The sequence below is a fragment of the Lontra canadensis genome, unplaced genomic scaffold (assembly GCF_010015895.1).
Source record: "Lontra canadensis isolate GAN:19392208 unplaced genomic scaffold, GSC_riverotter_1.0 scaffold103, whole genome shotgun sequence".
NCBI lineage: Eukaryota > Metazoa > Chordata > Mammalia > Carnivora > Mustelidae > Lontra > Lontra canadensis.
The window spans coordinates 7074218-7094916 of NW_022631097.1; the positions used below are offsets into that span (position 1 = coordinate 7074218).

General features: G+C 39.3%; 1 protein-coding gene across 3 annotated transcripts in view; it reads right to left on the minus strand.

Moving 5' to 3' along the window:
• USP12 (ubiquitin specific peptidase 12) overlaps nucleotides 1–20699 on the minus strand; it is a 98878-nt gene that overhangs the window by 35098 nt on the left and 43081 nt on the right. For 2 of the 3 annotated variants that reach the window (XM_032838281.1, XM_032838284.1), the window contains one exon: nucleotides 10292–10372. In XM_032838281.1, the coding sequence (XP_032694172.1) occupies nucleotides 10292–10372 (81 nt within the window). Of the gene's footprint in view, nucleotides 1–10291; nucleotides 10373–13171; nucleotides 13253–20699 lie in introns of those variants that run through there. The other variant, XM_032838282.1, reaches the window with a different exon arrangement.

Consider the following 20699-nt stretch of genomic DNA (forward strand, 5'->3'; position numbering starts at 1 on the left):
CAGAGAGCCTGATGTGGGGCTCAATTCCAGGACGCTATCATGACCAGAGCAAAAGGCAAAGGCTTAACCCACTGAGCCACTCATGTGCCCAAAAAAAAGAAATCTTAAATGCATTCAGTAATCACATTGTTAGAACTAATCTATTAACATTGTTATTTTGAAACTACTATGGATTTCTATAGGACAAAGCAAGCAAAGGATTACATTAATATCCTTAGGAACCAAAATTGTTAATGCAAAGGAAAAAAGATACAATAATAAAGATAAGAGTAAAATCCCTATAAACAAACTGGAATTTCTTTCTTTCTTTTTTTAAGATTTTATTTACTTATTTGACAGAGAGAGCAATCACAAGTAGACAGAGAGGCAGGCAGAAGGGGAGAGGGAAGCAGGCTCCCCACTGAGCAGAGAGCCCAATGCAGGGCTTGATCCCAGGACCCTGAGATCATGACCTGAGCCGAAGGCAGAGGCTTAAACCCACTGAGCCACCCAGGCGCCCCTTAAATTGGAATTTAAAGTATTAGTATAAACTCATGTCTGTCTGTGTGTGTGTTTTCAACTTCCATCCACTGAAAGGCCTAGCAGCACCAAGTTTCCCTGGCACACAGACTGTAGTCTTTAAAAACCTTTTTCCCAGGGCACCTGGGTGGCTCAGTGGTTTAGGCCTCTGCCTTCGGCTCAGGTCGTGATTTCAGGGTCCTGGGATCGAGCCCCGCATCGGGCTCTCTGCTTAGCGGGGAGCCTGCTTCCTCCTCTCTCTCTCTGCCTGCCTCTGTGCCTACTTGTGATCTCTGTCAAATAAATAAATAAAATATTTAAAAAAAAAAAAAAAACCTTTTCCCACAGAAAGGAACTAGGATGTCTTACAGATATGGCTACACTAGGTCTGGGACAGGAAACATACAAATGTAGATCAGGCTGGAATATCTTTTTGCACAGATTCAAGAGCCAAATTTCATCAAAAAGAAATACTACAATTGATAAAAAGCACATTAATCATATAAATATTTATGAATTAATAATGATATTTTATAAAACCTTTCATTAGACTCCATGGATGCTATAAACTAATATATAAAAGGAGAACATCAAAGTTTTATCTTGTCCCCTCTCCCTCCCCCGCCCCAAGAGCTAGCACATGAGCACAGGGGTAGAGAGTAGGGGCAGAGGGAGAGAGAGAATCCCAAGGAGGCTCCACACCCAGCATGGAGCCAGGCAAGGATCCTGAGATCATGACCTGAGCCAAAATCCAGAGTTGAATGCTTAATTGACTGAGCCACCCAGGTGCCCCTTATCTTGTCTTTTTTTTTTTTTTAAGATTTTATTTATTTATTTGAGAGAGAGAGAGAGAGCATGAGAAGGGGGAGGGTTAGAGGGAGAAGCAGACTCCCCACTGAGTGGGGACCCCGATGTGGGACTAAATCCTGGGACTCCAGAATCACGACCTGAGCCAAAGGCAGTCGCTTAACCAACTGAGCCACCCAGGTGCTTCCTTATCTTGTCTTTCTTGTAAGAACAATATTTCACAGGGAACTGAAGAGTTGATAAAGAAGTTCCAGCTTACAGAATAAATCCAGCTAATAAATTCAGAAGAAATGACTACAAATAATGGAGTAGGAAATAATTATCAATGGATACCAAAAGCATTAATGGCTGATGAGAACTTTAAAAATGATCTGAAGCCCCAGTGCACTACAACATCATTAAAAATGAACTGCCAAACTTTTGTCTCTTGCAGAAATATGTAGCAACTCTTATGAAGAATTCTTGTCTTAAAAAACAAAAGTACTACAATTTTTTAAACTACTAAATTTCAATCACATGTCTATCTACCAATTTACAAGATATTTAAGGAACAGAGAAATGAGTTAAACAATACCACAAAAAAAGAACAGAACATGAGGCCCAGTGAGAATATATGATTTTTACATTCCTATTGGAGTCACTTCAGAGCCAAGAAGTGGTTTCCATAAAAACAAGTGCTTTAAAGCTTTCTAGGTAAATGCTAAAAGAAGTAGATGAAAAGGAGATGATGCATTGATACTATTGATAAATGTAACTCTGGATATACTTTAATAAAGCCTATCCGGGGGCTAAGTACACCTGCAGTAGAATCTACAATATTACTGAGATTAATTTACCAATTATTCAGTATCAATTAGTCTGAAAAATACTAGTATTTGTATCACAGTCTAATGAAGCTAATGACCAACAAACTATGCCTCTGCCATTGGAGAGAAGAGTCACTCTCCATCACTGGACACTTCTGTTATAGAATAAGCAAAAGGGATTCGAATGACTTCCACAGAGCAGGTAAAAAAAAAAAAAGACAGCGCCTCACAGTATATTAGAAGAATTTTTAATAAAGGTTGACCAAATTATAAAAAACGCAGCACATGGAATGATAAGCTAAGGAACCAGAGGGAGTCTATTATTTTGTACAGAATGCTGGAAGGTAGACTCCTGCTCATCTTCTGAACATAAGGCAATGATTAACGTTACAATCAGGTCTCTGAGGTCTTCTCTTATGGTCTTGCACTGATCTTCATCAATCCCATTACAGAAAAATCAAAGTTTGACACTACTACAATTTCTCCAGAACAAGCAGTAACTTTCGATCTTATTCATAACTCTGAAAATTTTTCTTCAGCTTCCCTGACAGTAACTTTCTTCCAAGTTCCCTAAAACCTAAAAATGTATCTCTCTAGTGGTAGCTTTCATGCAAAAGATTGTCTGCGATGATTTCCCCCACACTCCTGTTTCTGAATGCTCGATTTCCAAAAAAGACATTGCTTTAAGGGTTGAAACCTACCCTATGTCTTCTCAGCTTGTTTTGAAGATCAAAGGTATAACCAGGTTTAAAATAAAGGGAAACAAATTTTAAAAAGCTGCCACTCTCCTCAAGGTCTGAGCATTGATTTTTTCAGTTGCTTACTGAACACAATGACATCCTCTACTGCCTTTTGCTCCTAGTTTTAAGATAAATGCCCCCTCCACAAATCTTTATCATAGCCCCATCACTAAGATTATCTTGAGCACACATCCCTAATAAATACAAATAAAAATTATATGGTTCATCATATACATGAAAATACTTTTATAAAATGTAAATTTATATACATAAAAATATGCATTACATACAGTTAGCCTTTCAACAGTGCGGGAGTTAAGGGTGCTAACCCCTCACATAGCCAAAAATCTCTGTGTAACTTTCAACTTCCCAAAAACTTCATTAATAACAGACTACTGCTTACCAGAAGCCTCAGCTATAACAATTAATTAGCACACATTTTGTATGTTACGTGTATTATATATAAAGTAAGCTAGAGAAAAGAAAATGCTATCAAGAAAATCATAAAAGAAACTACTATACTGTGTACCAAAAAAAAAAGCAAACTGCACATAGATGGACCTAGACAGCTCAAACCTGTGTTGTTCAACAGTCAACTGTATAACAAATGTGACTGAGACAAAGTAAATATGTAAAATTTTTATCTTATTTACATTAATTTTGTTTTCACTAAAAATTATTAATATTTAAGTGAGAGCAATGAAACAGAGTACACCTTGTGATAAACTGTGGGTTATAGATTTTAATATTCGATTGCAGGTCTGAGTTTATGTTCAGTTATTTCCATATGTGGCTTTAATGGCAATCAAAGATACACAGATGCACTGACAGGTCCAAAGGGGAAAGTGTCCTTTGCGGCCTTACTGTATTTTCTAAATTAAATTCTCCATGCTATCTACCAAATTTGTTTGCATTCACTGGAGTAATCATCTGCCTTGCAAGCAGCACCACTCAGCATCGAAGCGAACAGGCTCTGAAAGCGAACTGTCTAGGTCCAAGTATGCTTCTGCTCTCTGACCTCTGGAAACTGCCACGCCACTCTGCTGATCCGCGTCCTCGTCTGTAAATGGGGTTTGTAACACAGGGCCCACCTTCTAAAACCTTGGAAAGAACTAAACTAATAATCCACATGCAGCACTAACAACAGTTCCCAGGCCTTCATCCCTGCACTGTTATTTTTGAAACTATCTTTTTAAGTCATTTGACCATTTTGAAAAATTAGATTAACAGAAATTAAATCGTATCACCTCTAAATCTACCTTGAAATTGTAAGTTTATAAACACATAAATGAATAAGAGACCATTACACTGTTAACTCTTTGGTGCTATGGAACCTGAAGTAACACAGGACCACTTCACACATGGATAGAGTATGGATACTAGTATTAAACATTTAATAAGAATTAATAAGGCTGGGGCCCCTGGGTGGCTCAGTCAGTTGGGCATCTGACTCTTGATTTCAGCTCAAGTCAAGATCTCAGAGTCCTGGGATGGAGCCCCACATCTGACTCCACCCTCCGGACTCCACCCTCTGTGGGCTCCACACTCAGGGGGAAGTCTGCTTGAGACTCTCTCCCTCTCCCTCTGCCCCACCCACCCACCCTCCTCTAGCCCCATTTGGGTGCACACACTCTCTCTCTATAAAATGAATAAATGAATCTTTAAAAACAAGAATTAGTAAGATTTAGCTCTCATTTTTAGAATAAACATTAGTGATTCTGTATTTCTTCCCACAGCCCAAACATTCATCTTACATATATCATTTGGAGGCTACTGGTGTTTACCACCATTATGTTAACAGTATCGCCTAAAAAAAAAAAAAGTTTAAAAATGTTTAAATGCTCCACTGTCCCCCGTGCTGGAGGCTAGCGATGATGATGCCTATCCTGTGAACATCCCCTTCTCAGGAAAGACCCTCTTCCCCTACTACAGTTTGTTTAGGTGGCCCTGTTTTTTAACACTATACCCAACATTCCCCTACTCACCAGTCTCACCACAGCCAAGTGGACCAGATTTAAAAGTGTCCTTCCATATGCTAGTGGACATCCATCCTCACCCCATACCCCTTAACTCCGCTGTCCCACCCTTCCTTATAGAAAGTTAACTTCTCTACATAAATTCTGTAAGGTGGTCAATCACAAACCATTCACAGACCCTGCCACAGGTCTGACACTTGATCCAATCTCAGCAGAGGACTTGGGACAGAGATGTTCTCTCAGATCTAATACAAACATTCTCTGGGATCTCTGATAATCTAACCCTCAAGTAGCCTATGGCCATCAGGTTGAGAGAAACTAAATGACAATCAATCAATTCAAACAAAAACAGAACCAAGAGACATTTGCGTAATCAACTTTATTCTCGAGGATGTCGTTTTATAACCCACAAATGGAAAGAAAGTTTCATTTTTATTTGTCGCTGTTCTGACAATGCTCCTGTCCCCTGGACCCAGAATTCAAACCAATGACCACTAGCGATTCGGGTGTAAAAAGCCTTTTGTAAGATGATCTAGGAACTCAACTGTTATTTCATAACAAAGATCTTAGGGAAAAGCACATTCCACTGTAGCCTCACAAATAGATTTGCCGAGGTGACATGTCTGTTGGCTCCTACTGTATTAGAAAATTAATACAGAACCATATCATAAAACAAATGAGAAAAGGCTATTTAAAAAGGTAGACTGTACAAAAGTAGAAAAGAGATACTGCTAACTGAAATCACCCGTTTTCTATCTACATACAAAAAGAAGTATTCACTAGCTAAAAGATAGAAGGGGGAAAAGGCAATCTGGTTCATCGGATCAAAACAATTCATTTTCAAAGAAGTTAGCTGACCCTATAAAGGTGACATTTAAGCAGGATATTCCGCTGCAACAGAAAGCTTTCAAAAGGCCACCTTGCCTACTCAAGATAGTTTCTGAACCCCCACACCACAGTAGTATTCCTCCTGCTTTCTAATAACATCAGAAATATTAAAGCATTCACAAGAATTAAACCAACAGGAAATCCCCACTCAATGTATTATGCAAAGTACAGTGACAGACATCAGAATATTAAGAGTGAACTGCCATAAAAGCGATCATCTGTGAAAATATTCTTCCAAAAAAAGATAACTGCAACTGAAAGTAGTGGAAAATAGTTATAGTAACAATGTTGAAAGTAACCCCTATGTTGAATTTTCTGCCAGTTAATTAAACTGTGATTATTTTTCTTCTGTCCATTAAAAAAAAAAAAGTCTGATTTTCTAAGTGCCCAAATACATGTACTATTTCCCAAAGGCAAGTGGTAGTGAATGATTGTGCCACTTGCCAGTCACAAAAAGGCTCCAAACAGGCAGTTCTGATAGAAACCCTTCTCGGTGTAAGCTTTTTGTTAGAAGCAATTAAAATGAACCTTGGAAATGCATACTTAGCTAAGAACATACTGATAAAAGAAAGAAAATATATGTGTGCCTCATTTTAACAAAATTCGATTGTTGGAAAAGATAAACCAGAGTTCCTTAAAGCAGTTACATTCCAGTGTTGTTTCAACACTAACTACCTGGTAGACAGGTACAGAGAGGGGAAAAAAGTCACAATGTTACCTCTGAATTAAATAAGCTACCCTCCCCTACCCTCCCCCTACAAAGCTCCACCCTTCATTTTTAAGCGACTCCTATAGTGTGATTAACTCCAAAAATTTTTTTAAAAAGGAGGAAGGCGGGGGGAAACAGAGAAAGAGTGATGATATTTTAAGAGCTGCAAAACAGGACCTATAGAATAAAGTTAACAGTATAGAAGACAGTCACAAAGTAGCCTGAAAGTTTAAATCACAGAGTTAAACACTATACTAGTTCTGCTGCATCTACTCTGACCACCAATTAATTTCTCAATATAATTCAGGTGTTCATCCATCTTTCATAGTTGGAGTGCTGGCTACCTCAGAGATCCCAATTTTTCATAATAACTAGGCACAGAGATCAGAAACTACATTTCTACCTATTTCTGGAAGTGAAAAAAGACAAAGCTTCCTCTAAAGATCTCTTACTAACTTCACTCCCTCCTGCTTCTCTTGGGTGTTACTCAATTATCAGTTAGTCAGTTTCAGGGAGAAGCACAAATAGCACCCTTTTAATTTGGATTGATTGATCCACGGAGAATAATAATAAAAATAAAACCTTCTTAGAAATCCATTTTTTTTTTACACAGTGACACAAAGCGATATATCAGAGAAAAAACATCATAACAAAAAAACAGACTAATTTCAGAACTCATTTTATAATAAATTTTCTCAAGGATGTTGTTTTAGTTGTTCTGGGTCTATCTACAGAAAAAGTTACAGTCAGACACAAAACGGAGAGACTGAAATATTTAAACTGGAGAGGATTAAAGGTAAAACAGCCTTCAATATATAAAATATTCCTGTGCTGAAGAAAATGGGTTCTTCTGAGACACTATCAACACAGTCAACACTATCAATACATCCCTACAATTCAAGACACACACCAACGTAAGAGTGTGACCCGAATCGCGGTGGGAGCCACAGGGAAGTAGTTCATGGGAGTGGAGCAGCTAGGGTGCTACTGCCCCTGCCAGAATGTACACCAGGCTTCCGATCACCAGACACCTCTGCTCGTAAGCACGGATGCTTAAGACGTTAGAAGAGGCCAGATCATGTTAAACCAGGGAAATTAAATAGTCAACTCCCCACCTTCCCCACAAAATCCCAGTAAGATGACAGTAAAAGAAGATATTAAGCAAAAACTCAAAAGTCCAAGGAAAGGGGGGTGGCGTCGAGCTTCCCCTAAAAACACGGTCTGGTCAGAAGTCTTTTAAAAGGACCATTTAGACCCCTAGATGACACTTAACCTTTCTTTCGACTGCAGGTTTAGTCTCCACAGAAGCTGCACAGAAGAATCTGGTTCAAAAGCCCTTAAGGACAGCAGAGGACAGCAGTGAGGCACCAAACAGAAAACAGAGGGCTCAACAAAACCCTGAACTAAGCTACCCCTGACAGAAACTGAAAGTCCCTCAGCACCAAGTAAGAGGCCCAGCGGAAATGCTCCAGCCATTGGAATGGGGGGTGGGGGGATGCAGCCATTTCTAACACCTGCCTGCCTAGGGTCACCCCAGAGGAAACCACAGCAGACAAGCTCCACCCATAGTACACCAAGTCCCAATCAGCTTTTCAGAATCTCACTTGTATGTATGAATGAAATTTAAGGAGAGCTTCCATTAGAAAAGACAGAGTTTAAAACGGTGGGGGGGAGGAGAGAGGACCCCAAAATAATCCAGTAAGCGTAAGAAAAACTCACCAACAAAAATTATAAATAATATCTTGGGGAAAATAACAGAATATTGCCTCCATAAAACAAGATTAAAAAATTAAGGTAACAACTCTACGAAATAAAAAGTGCAATGAACTGGACCAAAAAGGGTAATAGTCCAAAATGTAGAATAATATCAGATGATCAAAAATTGGAAGAAAAAGGAGGAAAAACAAAGAATCAGTCTGCATTTCAATATGCAACTAAGAGTATATGAAAAAAGAACAAAGAGATTACACTGATTGGAAGCAATTATCCAAATACTGGTATCAGAAATGTTCTAGAACTGAGGAAAATGAAAAATGTCTAAATGGGTTGATAAACAGCCAACAACAGCGGGAGACACGAAGGACCGCATCATGGGGTCTAGGGGTCTAAAATGGTCCACAACAACAGCGGGAGACACGAAAACACATCATGAAATTTCAGAACACTGGCTATCCATTCACATTCTGAAAGGAAAGCCTCCCAAAAGATCTTTCTAAGGAGCAAAGCCACACACAGAAGAGATGAAGAATCAGAAGGGCATCAACCCTGCCGATGTCAACGGAAGCCAGAAGGCCACAGAGTAACCCCTTACAATTCTAAAGGAAGGTTGTAACTTAGGATATCTCCATGTAGTTTTGACAATAACCAAAACATTCTTAAATACACAAGATCTCAAAGTCACCTTCTGTGCACACTCCCTAAAGAAGCTACTACAGAACATGTCCCACAAAGCAGGGAAAAACCCAAGCAGAAGAGGGGATCTATGGAAGGAGAGAAGCGAAGGGATGTCTGGGGTAAAGGTAAAAGGACGCAGAGGCCACACAGCGGGATGACAGGGCTCCAGAGCGATGTCAACGTTCTGGGGCTGACGCAGGGCAAACTGGTACTGAGGAAGTCTTTTTGCATTTGTTAGCGCTGCTGAAGACTTGGGGAAGAATAAATGAAAATTAAGGATGTGGAAAAATAAAGCAGTGGTGAATTCCATACCAGAGAATGGGCAGGGATGGTGCTAGAAGAGGCCGAAGTTTCTTATCTACCGTAACAGGAAGTCAATGAACTGTTTTGTTTTTGTTTTTAAAGATTTATTTATTTGACACAGAGAGAGAGAGTGAGAAAGGGAACATAAGCAAGGGGAGTGGGAGAAGGAGAAACAGGCTTCCTGCCAAGCAGAGTGCCCGATTCGGGGCTCGATCCCAGGACACTGAGATCACAACCTGAGCCCAAGGCAGACACTTAATGACCCAGGCGCCCCAATGGACTGTTTCTAATAGCAGCATAGGCACTTGATCTAGAATACAGGGGCAGATTCCAGGAAAAATGGCCAGCCTCCTCTGGGGAGGGGGCACTGTGGAGTGGGGACTGCTGATTCTGTCACAAGCTTCACACACACGAGGGGACTCCCAAAGCAAAAAGAAACACCCACACCACTTTAACTGCTTGCTTCAAATCACAAAAGAAATCCACCTCATACATCACAGTTACATACTAGTGTTCAGTAACACACAGGTGTGTTCAATGGAACTTTCTTTGTCACCCATATTACTCTCTCTCTATAGTGTAAAACACTCACCACGGACCCACCTGATAGTACCCTACACCACAGATTTGTGGTGTGTGCTGATGATTCAGAAAAGAGTTAAAAATTCTAAAAAAAAGTTCTTCCAAAGTTTTAATAATGCATAATTACTAGAATTACCTCCACAAGGCTGGGGAATGTACCCTTTACTTGTATTTTGCCCTTGTGTATCTATACTAGTTAAACACTGCCAGAAGTTGACAAATACTTTATAAACACAGGGAGGCATTTACAAAAGTTTATTATACCTGTACATTTGGACCACTTATATTTAGGCATTTAAAGGATTCTCAAAGAATCAAGAGATCATTTGGTGTAAGCCATACAAAATTTAAGTTATGAAAAATTCTGACACAAAATAGGAAAAATTTAAAAACGATTTTAAAACTCTTATGACCTTGGGCAACTTTGTTTCCCTTTCATTAAAAAGAGAATTTCAAACCAAGTTTCTTGGCCTTAAGCCTAGTGATGCAAATAAACAATTTTCCTTTAATAAATGATGAGATGCACACATTATTTTTAAAACTATTTCCAAAGGTACTGGTGAAGACTAAGTATAAACAGATACTTACATTGACTAATCCAAAATAGTGCTCATTGACTGGAAACTGTTCTGGACCAATCTCTTTCTCTAATGCCGAGGCATTGGCGCCCTATAAAAAAACAAAAACAAAAACAAAAGCAGAAATCTTAGTATCTGTAGTATTTTCATTAAGTTTTCACAGTTATATAGGCACTACAGAGAAATCCTTTAAAAACTATGTTCCCTTTGACTCCCTAACATTACTGGAAAATAAAGGATGATAGTGAAGAGTAAAGGATTTTAATAATATGACTAAAAACTAGTTTGCAAGAACTTCTTCAGGAAACCAAAGCATGGATCAAGAAATTCTATTTGTAATGTGTTACTATTTTCTGGGTAATGGATTAAAGCCCCTGCTGTACCATGTGCTCTAACAGAAGAGCTGAAACCAAATATGCAGATATTTAATAACCTAACGATTCTTTGGAGCGATATACCTGAAAAACCCCAAACGACAAGAACGTTGTGTAAAATGGCACTGATGACTGTGCAACTGCCAACCATCCTACTACGTAGCAGAGTCAGAATCATGAACTAGATTTACATACAAAAGCATGACCATTTCTCAAAAAGATAACGTTAAAGAAAAAAATGAGATTAACACATGTATAAAAAATAGCAGATGGCAAATGGGCTGAAGAACATACATGAAACATACTTGAGTGGATGCTAAAAGAAGACTGGGACATGGCATTGAGGGTGAGGGATAAAAAAGGGGAAAAATAAAATGAAACGTAACAAAAAAAAGGGCCCTGCGCCCAGACAATAATTGAGTGTCACAGTCTCGGGAATATGACTGACTCAACTCTGTGCACTGGGGTCCCTGAAAGACGGGGGGCGGGGGGCGGGGTCGGGGGCAGGGTGTCCCTGTGTAGTGGCACATGCCACTAAACGGACTCCAAACATAGCTGGAAGGGAAACGACAGCAATGCTAAAAACCCAACTCTAGATATGGTTACTTGAAAACTCCCAAGAAAACATACCACCACCTACATAAAACTGATACGGTATGACTCAAAAAATACCTGAACACCACTTGGCAAAGTCACACACAAGACAACACACACGCTATGTCTCCTCCGAGGCGCTGACTCGAGGTTAACGTTACCTCTGTGCCCAGAAGCCCAGCCCTGTTGTTTCCTGACTGAGCTCCACTCCTGGACTTGGGAAGCCCAACCTCTGTTAGACGACACATCCTCAACTTCCTGATTCCAAGTACTGATTAAAGGGACCTGGTGGACTGGTGGTCATATTCTACCAAAACAAGACATTTCCTTTAATATCTTCCAGCCCTCCAGCACTTGTATATAAACATGACAGTGCCTTTTTTTTTTTTTTTAATTTAGGACTTATTTTAGGCTTTCTACAAAACCTTCATATAATCGCTAGTTTACAGATACCATTTATTTCTAATCTGGCCATCCACTGTTTTAGAACAACATCAAATTCAAATATTTCAGCAACTACAAGATCTACTGAACAAATCTATCTTGGTGTGAATGTTGGAAGCCACTCTCCCCATCCCCGCCAGCACAAGTTATCAGGTCATAAAATTTCCTCAAATATGTTGGAAAAAATCAGTAAGCCCAGATGTTTACCACCTACTCTAAGAACTAGTATTAGTTTATTCAAATAAGTATAACCCCTTCCCCACAAAACAGAAGGGCAGGGAAGAAGGCAGGGGAAGGAGGAGAAAAAAGAAGAAAGGTTCTATTACCCAAAATAGAACCTTATTACATCTTTTTATGTGGAACAGTAAAATGTCAGTACATGTAACTCAGGAAAGCATTTCTGGCCCTTAGGATGAACACCGTAACACATGAACATTGTCTCTCCAGTGTAATGCCAATCACACACCACAGACCGTGTATTCTAACCATGCCAGAGGATCCACTTATTCCCGCCCCTCCATCACAGATTTTCATGCCTGCTTAGAAAATCTTCCAGCTGTCCTGCATCCTCAAGGTAAGTCTCACTATGGATCAAGTTATTAGCTTCTCTGCACCTCGGTTTCCTTAACTACAAAAGGAAAATGTCACCAACTACTTCAGAGGATAGCTACAATGAAAGGAATTTAAACCTCTATAAAAGCATCCAGCAGTGTCCCGTAAATATTGGTTCCCTTCTTTGCCTTCCCTTCAAATTCAAGGGGGGAAAGAAAGCTACTCTCATTAGCCAGTAATGTTAATAAATATCTGCTCCATGAAACAGAGAAAAAAACAAGTCAGAAGAAAAATGAGATAGCTTTAAAAAAAATAATAGTAATAAGGTAGCTACCATTAAAAAAATGGATTTCCTCACTCAGGCCAATTCCACCAAGCAGCCCAGAGGTACAGTCACTGTACTCTCGAAAGGCTGACAATAAAGCAAAACCACAATCCAATCAGAGATCTGGGAAGAGGATGCTAAGTGTGATAAAATGGAAACAGCCATAAACCAGAGCCATTGAAACTTTCTGGATTTATGAAGCCTCATTTGCAAAATAAAAGGGTCCATCTCCTCACTGATTTTCAAAAACCCCAGCCCCCAGTTTATCTGTTGGGTATTCAAGTAATCCTTTACCCAAATTAAGGTTTTCACAGCTAAGCCTGTTTAGAAAATTAAGACTAGGTAATTTCCAACTCAACATTCTACCATTACCAATCACTTTTACCAACATTTCTGAGAACATTTACTATACCAACACAAAACTCCATGGAGGGCCAAGCCAACCAATAATACATGCCAAACAACACAGTTCAGAAGAGAAAGATCAGAGCGACAGATGGAATAAGGGGAGCAGATCCAAATGGAAAGTTCAAAGAGAGAATGGAATTTACTTTATGACAGTTCTAAAATTAAAGGACAGCATAGTTAACATATACCTTACCATGATAATGATGCTGTATAATGCAGATTCTGTGAATGTGCAGGATAGTCTTACGGCATGAACTCAAGATTTTCTCTGCAGAAACAATTAGAGTACATATCTCTACCTCTAGCTGAACGCTAACTACAAATGCAAAGAGGAGACTAAGTAATTCGGTTTCTGATGACTGGTTTTCAACACTAGAGTTTCGTATAGCTGGGGAGAAAGAGCCACCAAGCCAAAAGTTTTCTGTAGAATTTTTAGTATCTTCAGAAGAGTTCTCAACGTCATCCCTTGAGGATGTTGTCGAAGGCTGACAAACCCTAACGTGTCAAATAATGGTCAACCAGCAACCCCAAGGTTTAAACTGAACCTAGAACAAGTCAATATTCAATAATAATGGCTCTGAACAATTCTCCATCCTTACAACACTTGAGAAATATGATCTCACTACAATTAACAGTGGTTTATTGCATCAGTGATGCTTTCCCAGAATAAAGAAAGAAATGTTGGCATGCTCAGATTAGAATTTCTGCTCTAAAGCTTTCATAGGTATCAGGATTCTTCTTATTGTATGAGTACATGACACACAGAAAAGGAAGAAGACATTCTTTTCTGATTGTTGTCTCCATTTTTGTAACTTACACAAAAGATTACTTTAGAGTCAGTACCTATTACTACAGAATTCATCATAAAGAAGCAATGAGGTATTCATGACCCTCCTGATGAGAACAATGAGGTGGATGAATTTTAGTATTAAAAAATTAGTAATTTACTGAGCTGGTGAGAAAATGAGGAATCCACAGAAAACAAAAAACAAAATGATGGGAGAACGCTGGGAGACAGGCCAATGCCAAAGAGAGATTTTACAGTGAGGGTATGTGTCAACACTAGTGACCTTTATACTCTTTTCTGACAGCTGAATGAAAGAGAGTGCAGGGAAACCTAAAACTTGGAATGACAGGAAGGCCAACAAAAGACCTGAGCATGACACTAAGATTCTAAAAGGGCTGATCTTCATGTCAGGGGGAGCAAGAAATAATCCTGTACCATAAGAGGCAGCAAGGAAACATGCGTGACACGTGCTTGGCACTGGGGGTGGAGGATAGCTCCCAAAAATTCATAACCCCAAGTTGACCCTCATGAAAGACTGTAACACAAATCCACGCAAGCTGTATGATCTTAAACCAAACCACTCAAGCAGATAATGTAATTCAAAGAGACCCTGAGTTGATGGTGCCCTCTTCACCTGGCAACCAACAGAATTACAAGTTCACTCTGGGAGCTGAAGTTAATCCACCCCACAAAAAATTCCCACAAATAAAACTCCAAGAGATTTGAGTTCACGATCAAAACTCATACACAAAACAAGAAAATAAAGCGCTATGAATAAAAGCCAGCAGAAACACAGACAGCAGAATCAGACTCTCAAAATACTAAATACCAGAACTATTTCAGACAGGATACAAAACAAATGCTTAATATGTGCCAAGAAATAACAATTGCTTGATTATAAGAACAGAGATGAAACTCAAAGCTGATGCAGGTTTTTTTAAAAGAACTGAATCAAACTTCTAAATATAAAGGTTACAATAATTGAAACTAAAAACTCAATGGTAACTATAGAAGGCAATAAAAAAACTGGAAGCTGGGGAGAAGGACGGATGAACAGGCAGAGCACAGAGGATTTTTAGGGCACTGACAATATTCCATATAATACTGTAATAATGACTAGGTCATTATACGTTTGTTTAGACTGTTACCAAAAGTAAACAGTATCATAAACTTGGACTTTAGGTGATTACGATGTTTCAGTGCAGTTCATCAGTTATGTCAAAAAGTACCAGTCTGGCAGGGGACGCTGATAATGAGGGAGGCTATGCACACGTGGGGCAGAGCTTTATGGAAAATCCCTGTACTACCCCCCAAGAAGAGAAAATCTTAATAAGATAATTAATCGGAAAAGAGAAAAAACTCAATGGCTGGGCCTAAGAGTCCAGGTTAATAGTAATATTTTTTCTTTTTCTTAAATGGAGCCCGAAGTGGGGCTTGAACTCATGACCCTGAGATCAAGACTTAAGAGTTGGACACCTAACTGACTAAGCCACCCAGGCTCCCTGGGTAGTATTTTTTAGTCAATATTCCTGTCAATATAATGCTAGAAATTCACACTAACATTTTTGTTAAAAATAGGAAATGTTGTTTTACAGAAAATATTTCATGGAAGAATGGGTTGGATCAGTTGGGGAGCTGCTGCAGCAAGACCATGGTACACTATTATGGCACTGACCTAGGAAAGGTACAGACTTGGGTCTCTCTGGTCCCGGCCTTGTCACTAACTAGCTGAAACAACTTGAGGCAAAATGCTTCTCTCTCTGGACCTTGGTTATCTCATATGTAAGACCTCAAAATCTACAATACCTCCCATCCCCATGTGTCTAGCAATGTGTGAATCTATTGGTTCTTCTGATCTCATTAAGACATTAAGGAAAAAAGTTTGGAGAGTCCACTAAAGACCAAACATCAAGTTCTGAATTTATTCAGTCATCCAATCCAAGAATTTGCAGGTCGTGGAGTAAGTGCCTCCTTCAACCTGCCTACTATGAATTCTTAGAAAGCTAAGCAATGTTTCTTTTTCATGCCAAAAAATAACCATCCAAGTAAAAGAAGAGTAAATTCTATAAGGCTGTCTTTGATCTATCATTCTGAAGATACCACCTGCAAAAAGGAAAAAACAAAAGAACCCGGGGGGAGGCTGTTTCTGGTTAAATAATTTTTACACGGTCAATCACAGAAACCACACCCTCTCTGACCACCCTCCACTCTGCCATTATGAGAAAGACACAAGACAACACAATACATTTGAGCAAGAAATAAAAAAATGGTAAATTGTAAAAATTTCTACTACCTAGAAAATATACTTATCAAGAATACTTCCTTTTTTTATACTAAACAGTTGCAGTGAATAATTAGTTCCCAGACAACTTTCTGTTTAAAACAAATACGATAAAATACATTTTTCCCACTCTTATGTTTCAAATCGTATCTTTGAATCCAGTGTTTATCATTCCGAGTGTAACACCGGAGGGTCACACCAGGTCAGTACCCAAAGGAGAACTGCCAAAACAGGCAGGAAAGGCGTCCCAAAGAGGAGACAATCAAGTGACCTTGGTAAAACTAGGAAAAATTCTAAAGGCACAGGAAGAGCCCATATGAGGATATGAACACAACAGAGACAAAGCGAATTTAAGCAGTGAAATGATAAATCCAAAATAGAGAAGATAAAAGAAGCAAATATTTTAACCAAGAGAACGGAAAAGAACGGAAGGCTGAAAGCCCACACCTGCTCTCCTGGAAGATACTGTGTCCATGAAACCGTATCAGGGACAAGAAAAATCTGTATTAAAAAATTTTTTTTCACAGGCATCATAAAAATCATCTCAAAATAGTCCTTCATAAAAGGTGAAATTCACCAAGTATCTGAGTATCTACTTTCTCCCCAGTCCTGTGCGAAAAGTTGTAGAACATGATTGTCAAATTGTAATACACATTTAGTGGACAGTGAGATCAATGTCTCTACCATTTGGATCTACCATTTGCTTTTTCAGTAAAACAGAAGAGGTCATGGTATATCTCTTTATGAGTGAACAATGGTGTGTAAAACTTTTGTTCCAATAATTAAGTACGTGTATATTAGGTCTAACTGTAAAACCTATTTCCACTGTGAGTTAATTTTTTATCTTTTTTAAGATTTTATTTATTTATTTGAGAAAGAGAGCAGAAAGGAAGAGAGAGGGAGAAGCAGACTCCCTGCTCAGCAGGGAGCCTGATGTGCAGCTCAATCCCAGAACCCTGGGATCATGACCCAAGCAGAAGGCAGATGCTTAACTGACTGAGCCACCCAGGCACCCCTCCCTTGTGAGTTTAAATAAAAGAAGTTTTGATATATACGGTGCTACCAAAGATTTAAAAGGGTAAGAAAGAATCGCTAAGTCATGATCCAACTGAGGAGTATACAGTGAATAAAAATTGGTTTTTCATGATACCAGGTAGAAAATGATTACAAATAAATTTAAAGTTACAGAGGGGAAAACAAATGTCAAATTATGTTAGTATACAGTATGTAGTATAGGCTATCAGGACAGGAATGACTCTGGGAGCTGCAGAATTGGGGAAAGGCTTCATAAACAGATATAACTAAAAGAGCCAAGCCTTGAATTTTTCTTCAGAGGTACTTCCATTCTAGCTTTACAGGCTGGTGAAACAAGAGCCCAGATAACATGAGTAGATACTTAACCATTCCAAACGCTGGCTGTGCCACGGACTGAGTAATGGCCTGTAAGCAGGAGGCCGGCCTTCCTGGCCTAGTAGGAGCTAAGCATAGCGTCACCGTCCAGAATCACTCTGCCTTGCTTTTCTCATCAGCAAGGTAAGAGAGACCAGATTTACGGCATCTACTGCGAATCTAAAATGTTATAATTCTAAGACAGCAGCAACATGGATTCACAATCACAGTGTGAACTTAAGGCAAAACAGTTCACACCCTTGTGCTCCAATTTCCAAATGTGGAAAACAGGGCGGACAAAACCCTTACTTATTATGGCCTGTTTCTAAAAACTGTATAGAATATTTAGAACAATGTCTGGCACAGTAGGCACTAAACCAATAGTTTCTTTACTCCTTCTTAGTCCCACCTTCAGATCAACCCCCCAAGAGACTGACATTGCCAAAATAACTGAGAAAGTATTTGGATGCTCCACACTGGTGCGCCGTCATTCTAAGAATCTTGGTCTAGGACCTCTACAGAGGCCTCCTCTGGTTTTAACTCGGCCATCGAAGAGAAAACGTGCTCCACAGAAAGTACATGGGCTTATTAAGATTGGGCCAGGCCTAAGAGTGGCAAGGCACCCTCGAAGCATGTCACAGAGGGTGGCAAGTACTTTCTGAGCATCCGAGATCAGCACAAAGCAAAGCCAACCCTGGCAAGACATCACATGGTATAAATGGTACACACAGAGAGGGTGGGATGGTCTCCAACACAAATGGAGAACTCAAAACACCTTCGTATCTCCGAACTACTATACAACCAATTATCAACCTCTGGAAATCAATCACACTCCCGAAGGGCACTGGCCTCTGTTACCATCACAGGTCTTCTGAAAGCCCTCTTTGTAAGTTCCATGGAGAAGGAGAAGCCATATAAACTTTTTACCCAATGGTGCATACGTACATGTTCATGTGTACCTCCAACTTCCCTCCATCTTCCACAGCACCCCACAAATCTTCAACCCAGCAGGGAAGACTTCTGGCAAGTTTTCAAAGTTTTCAAGAATACAGTTCTTTTCAGAAGAAATTAAAGCAGCTTACTCCCTTCGTCAGCAGCCGCCACAGGGGCATATACGTGACATATAAGTTACACAGGTAACATTCTCCATCTAAGCAACTAAGGAAAATTCAATTCTATGATTAATCACTGACCAAATGACTGCAAATTTCAATTTACTCAAACCTGCACTTAAATAATCCTTTCCACCTAACAGTAATATATACACAAACACACCATGTAAGAGACAGAAGCTAAGCAAGTTACATATCTGAATCATTATAATTCAATGATAAATGACCAAACCAAAAACATCAGACAGGTAATTTTCACCTCCAGAAGTTCACATATCCATCAGAACCTCAATATTCCTATTAGATGTTAAAAGCTATAATCTCTGTATTACTTGATCTAACATCTTCAGTGAAATGATTAGCTATATAATTCACAACTAAACGTGTTATTTGTAGAGAATATTTATATGTAGAGAATAAAATAAGATTCATATTCACTTTTAAATCTTTTAAATCAGTCAAAGAATGAGAAAGTAATAACACTGACTTGGTGCCAACAACAACAACAACAACAAAAATCCATGTCTTTAATCTCTAAGTGTTCACGAGACAATGAGTTACTGAAAACACTCTCATTAATTAATTCACCTCTGTCAGAAAGTTATGGTAGTGACACTGGGCTTAGCACAAATTACTCTGCCAAGCCTCCAGTCGGCTTATCAAGAACATCAAAAAGAAAATTCTCAAATATGAACAAGCTTCATATAATGGCATACTTAATTTGAGTGAGTACACTGAATTTTACAAGTCCTATTTATATCAATACCAAAAAAACTTTCCTGAGAAAATTATACAACACTCTCACATACAGGTACACATTTAAAACATAACCATACCTGAACTCCCTTAATGGCACCTTACTATGACAAAAAAGGTTAAGATTTGGTTTTTACAGACTCTCTGTGGAGATTCACCTACTCTGGTCAAACAAATACTTTAAGCTCTACCATATTCTTTTTATCATTTTTCTATTCTATTTTACCAAATAATAGAACAGAATATTTTGCTCTATAAAAAATAAGGAGCCTTGGACCGGTACTAGGCCAACTTTGGAAATATGACTAGGATAACTGATTGTATGATAACGCTCAATCAGAAAACATATGTTCAGTTCTTTTCCACTTATAAAAACGTGAACACTTCTATTTTTACAAATAATGACCTATTTGTAAAGCCTGTCACATTCCTGTGACGAAAATCACTATATAGAGATAAGGTATTATTAAATTGAAGGGAAATAAAAATTATTTCCTGAGTTACTGTTACTACAACAGAGTTCATACTCCAGATTCTAGAGGCTAAATGTACTCCTGCTCACCCTAATAAAAAGTAAAAATATCATCAAGCTTAAATAGTTATGTCAAACACAGACAGGAACTGACTACAGCTGCCACCAAAGCATGTCCAAAATATAACCATGGGTGGAGTGACGTCACAGAAAATTGGAGGTCCAGGGGTTAATACCTCCACAAAATCATTAAGCTGGAAAACCCATGAGAATCAACTATTTCAGAGCATTTATACCAACCAGGGGTGTGGCTGCTGAAGACAGAGGATACTCAACCCAGGTCAGAGAGTAGAGTGCATGAACCAGCAAACAGTCCCTGTCCCTGTGCCTCGCAGCCCAGGCAGGCACAGGGCCCATGTGCCTCGAGCACTGGCTGGTGCCAGGGTGGGCAATGGGGACCTTGCCCTCCTAACATCAGGGTTATGTATCTTATCATACTGGAGGCAGCCTAGGGAAACAACAGAGACACCTGCATTTGTTTCCACCCTCCTGGGCTGCATGAACTCCCCTTTCTGGATTTTTTGGGTGGTGGGAGGGAAGACCTAGACGTTTAAGTAAATCTCTGCCAGGTCACAAGCTGACCACAGATAACGTAAAAAAAAAACTGCAGTAACCACACAAAGCAAAGAATACAGGTTTTGCAAAGTCATTTTGGAAAAGTCACCACACAAAGAGATGACAGCAACCCTCAACAGCAATCACTGAGAAAGGGGAGAATCTGATTCCCAAGTCTTCACACCGTAATATTCAAATGGTCCAGTTCTCAACAAAAAGATATAAAACAGGATTCCTGGGTGGCTCAGTCGTTAAGTGTCTGCCTTTAGCCCTGGGATCCAGCCCCACATCAGGCTCTCTGCTCTCTGC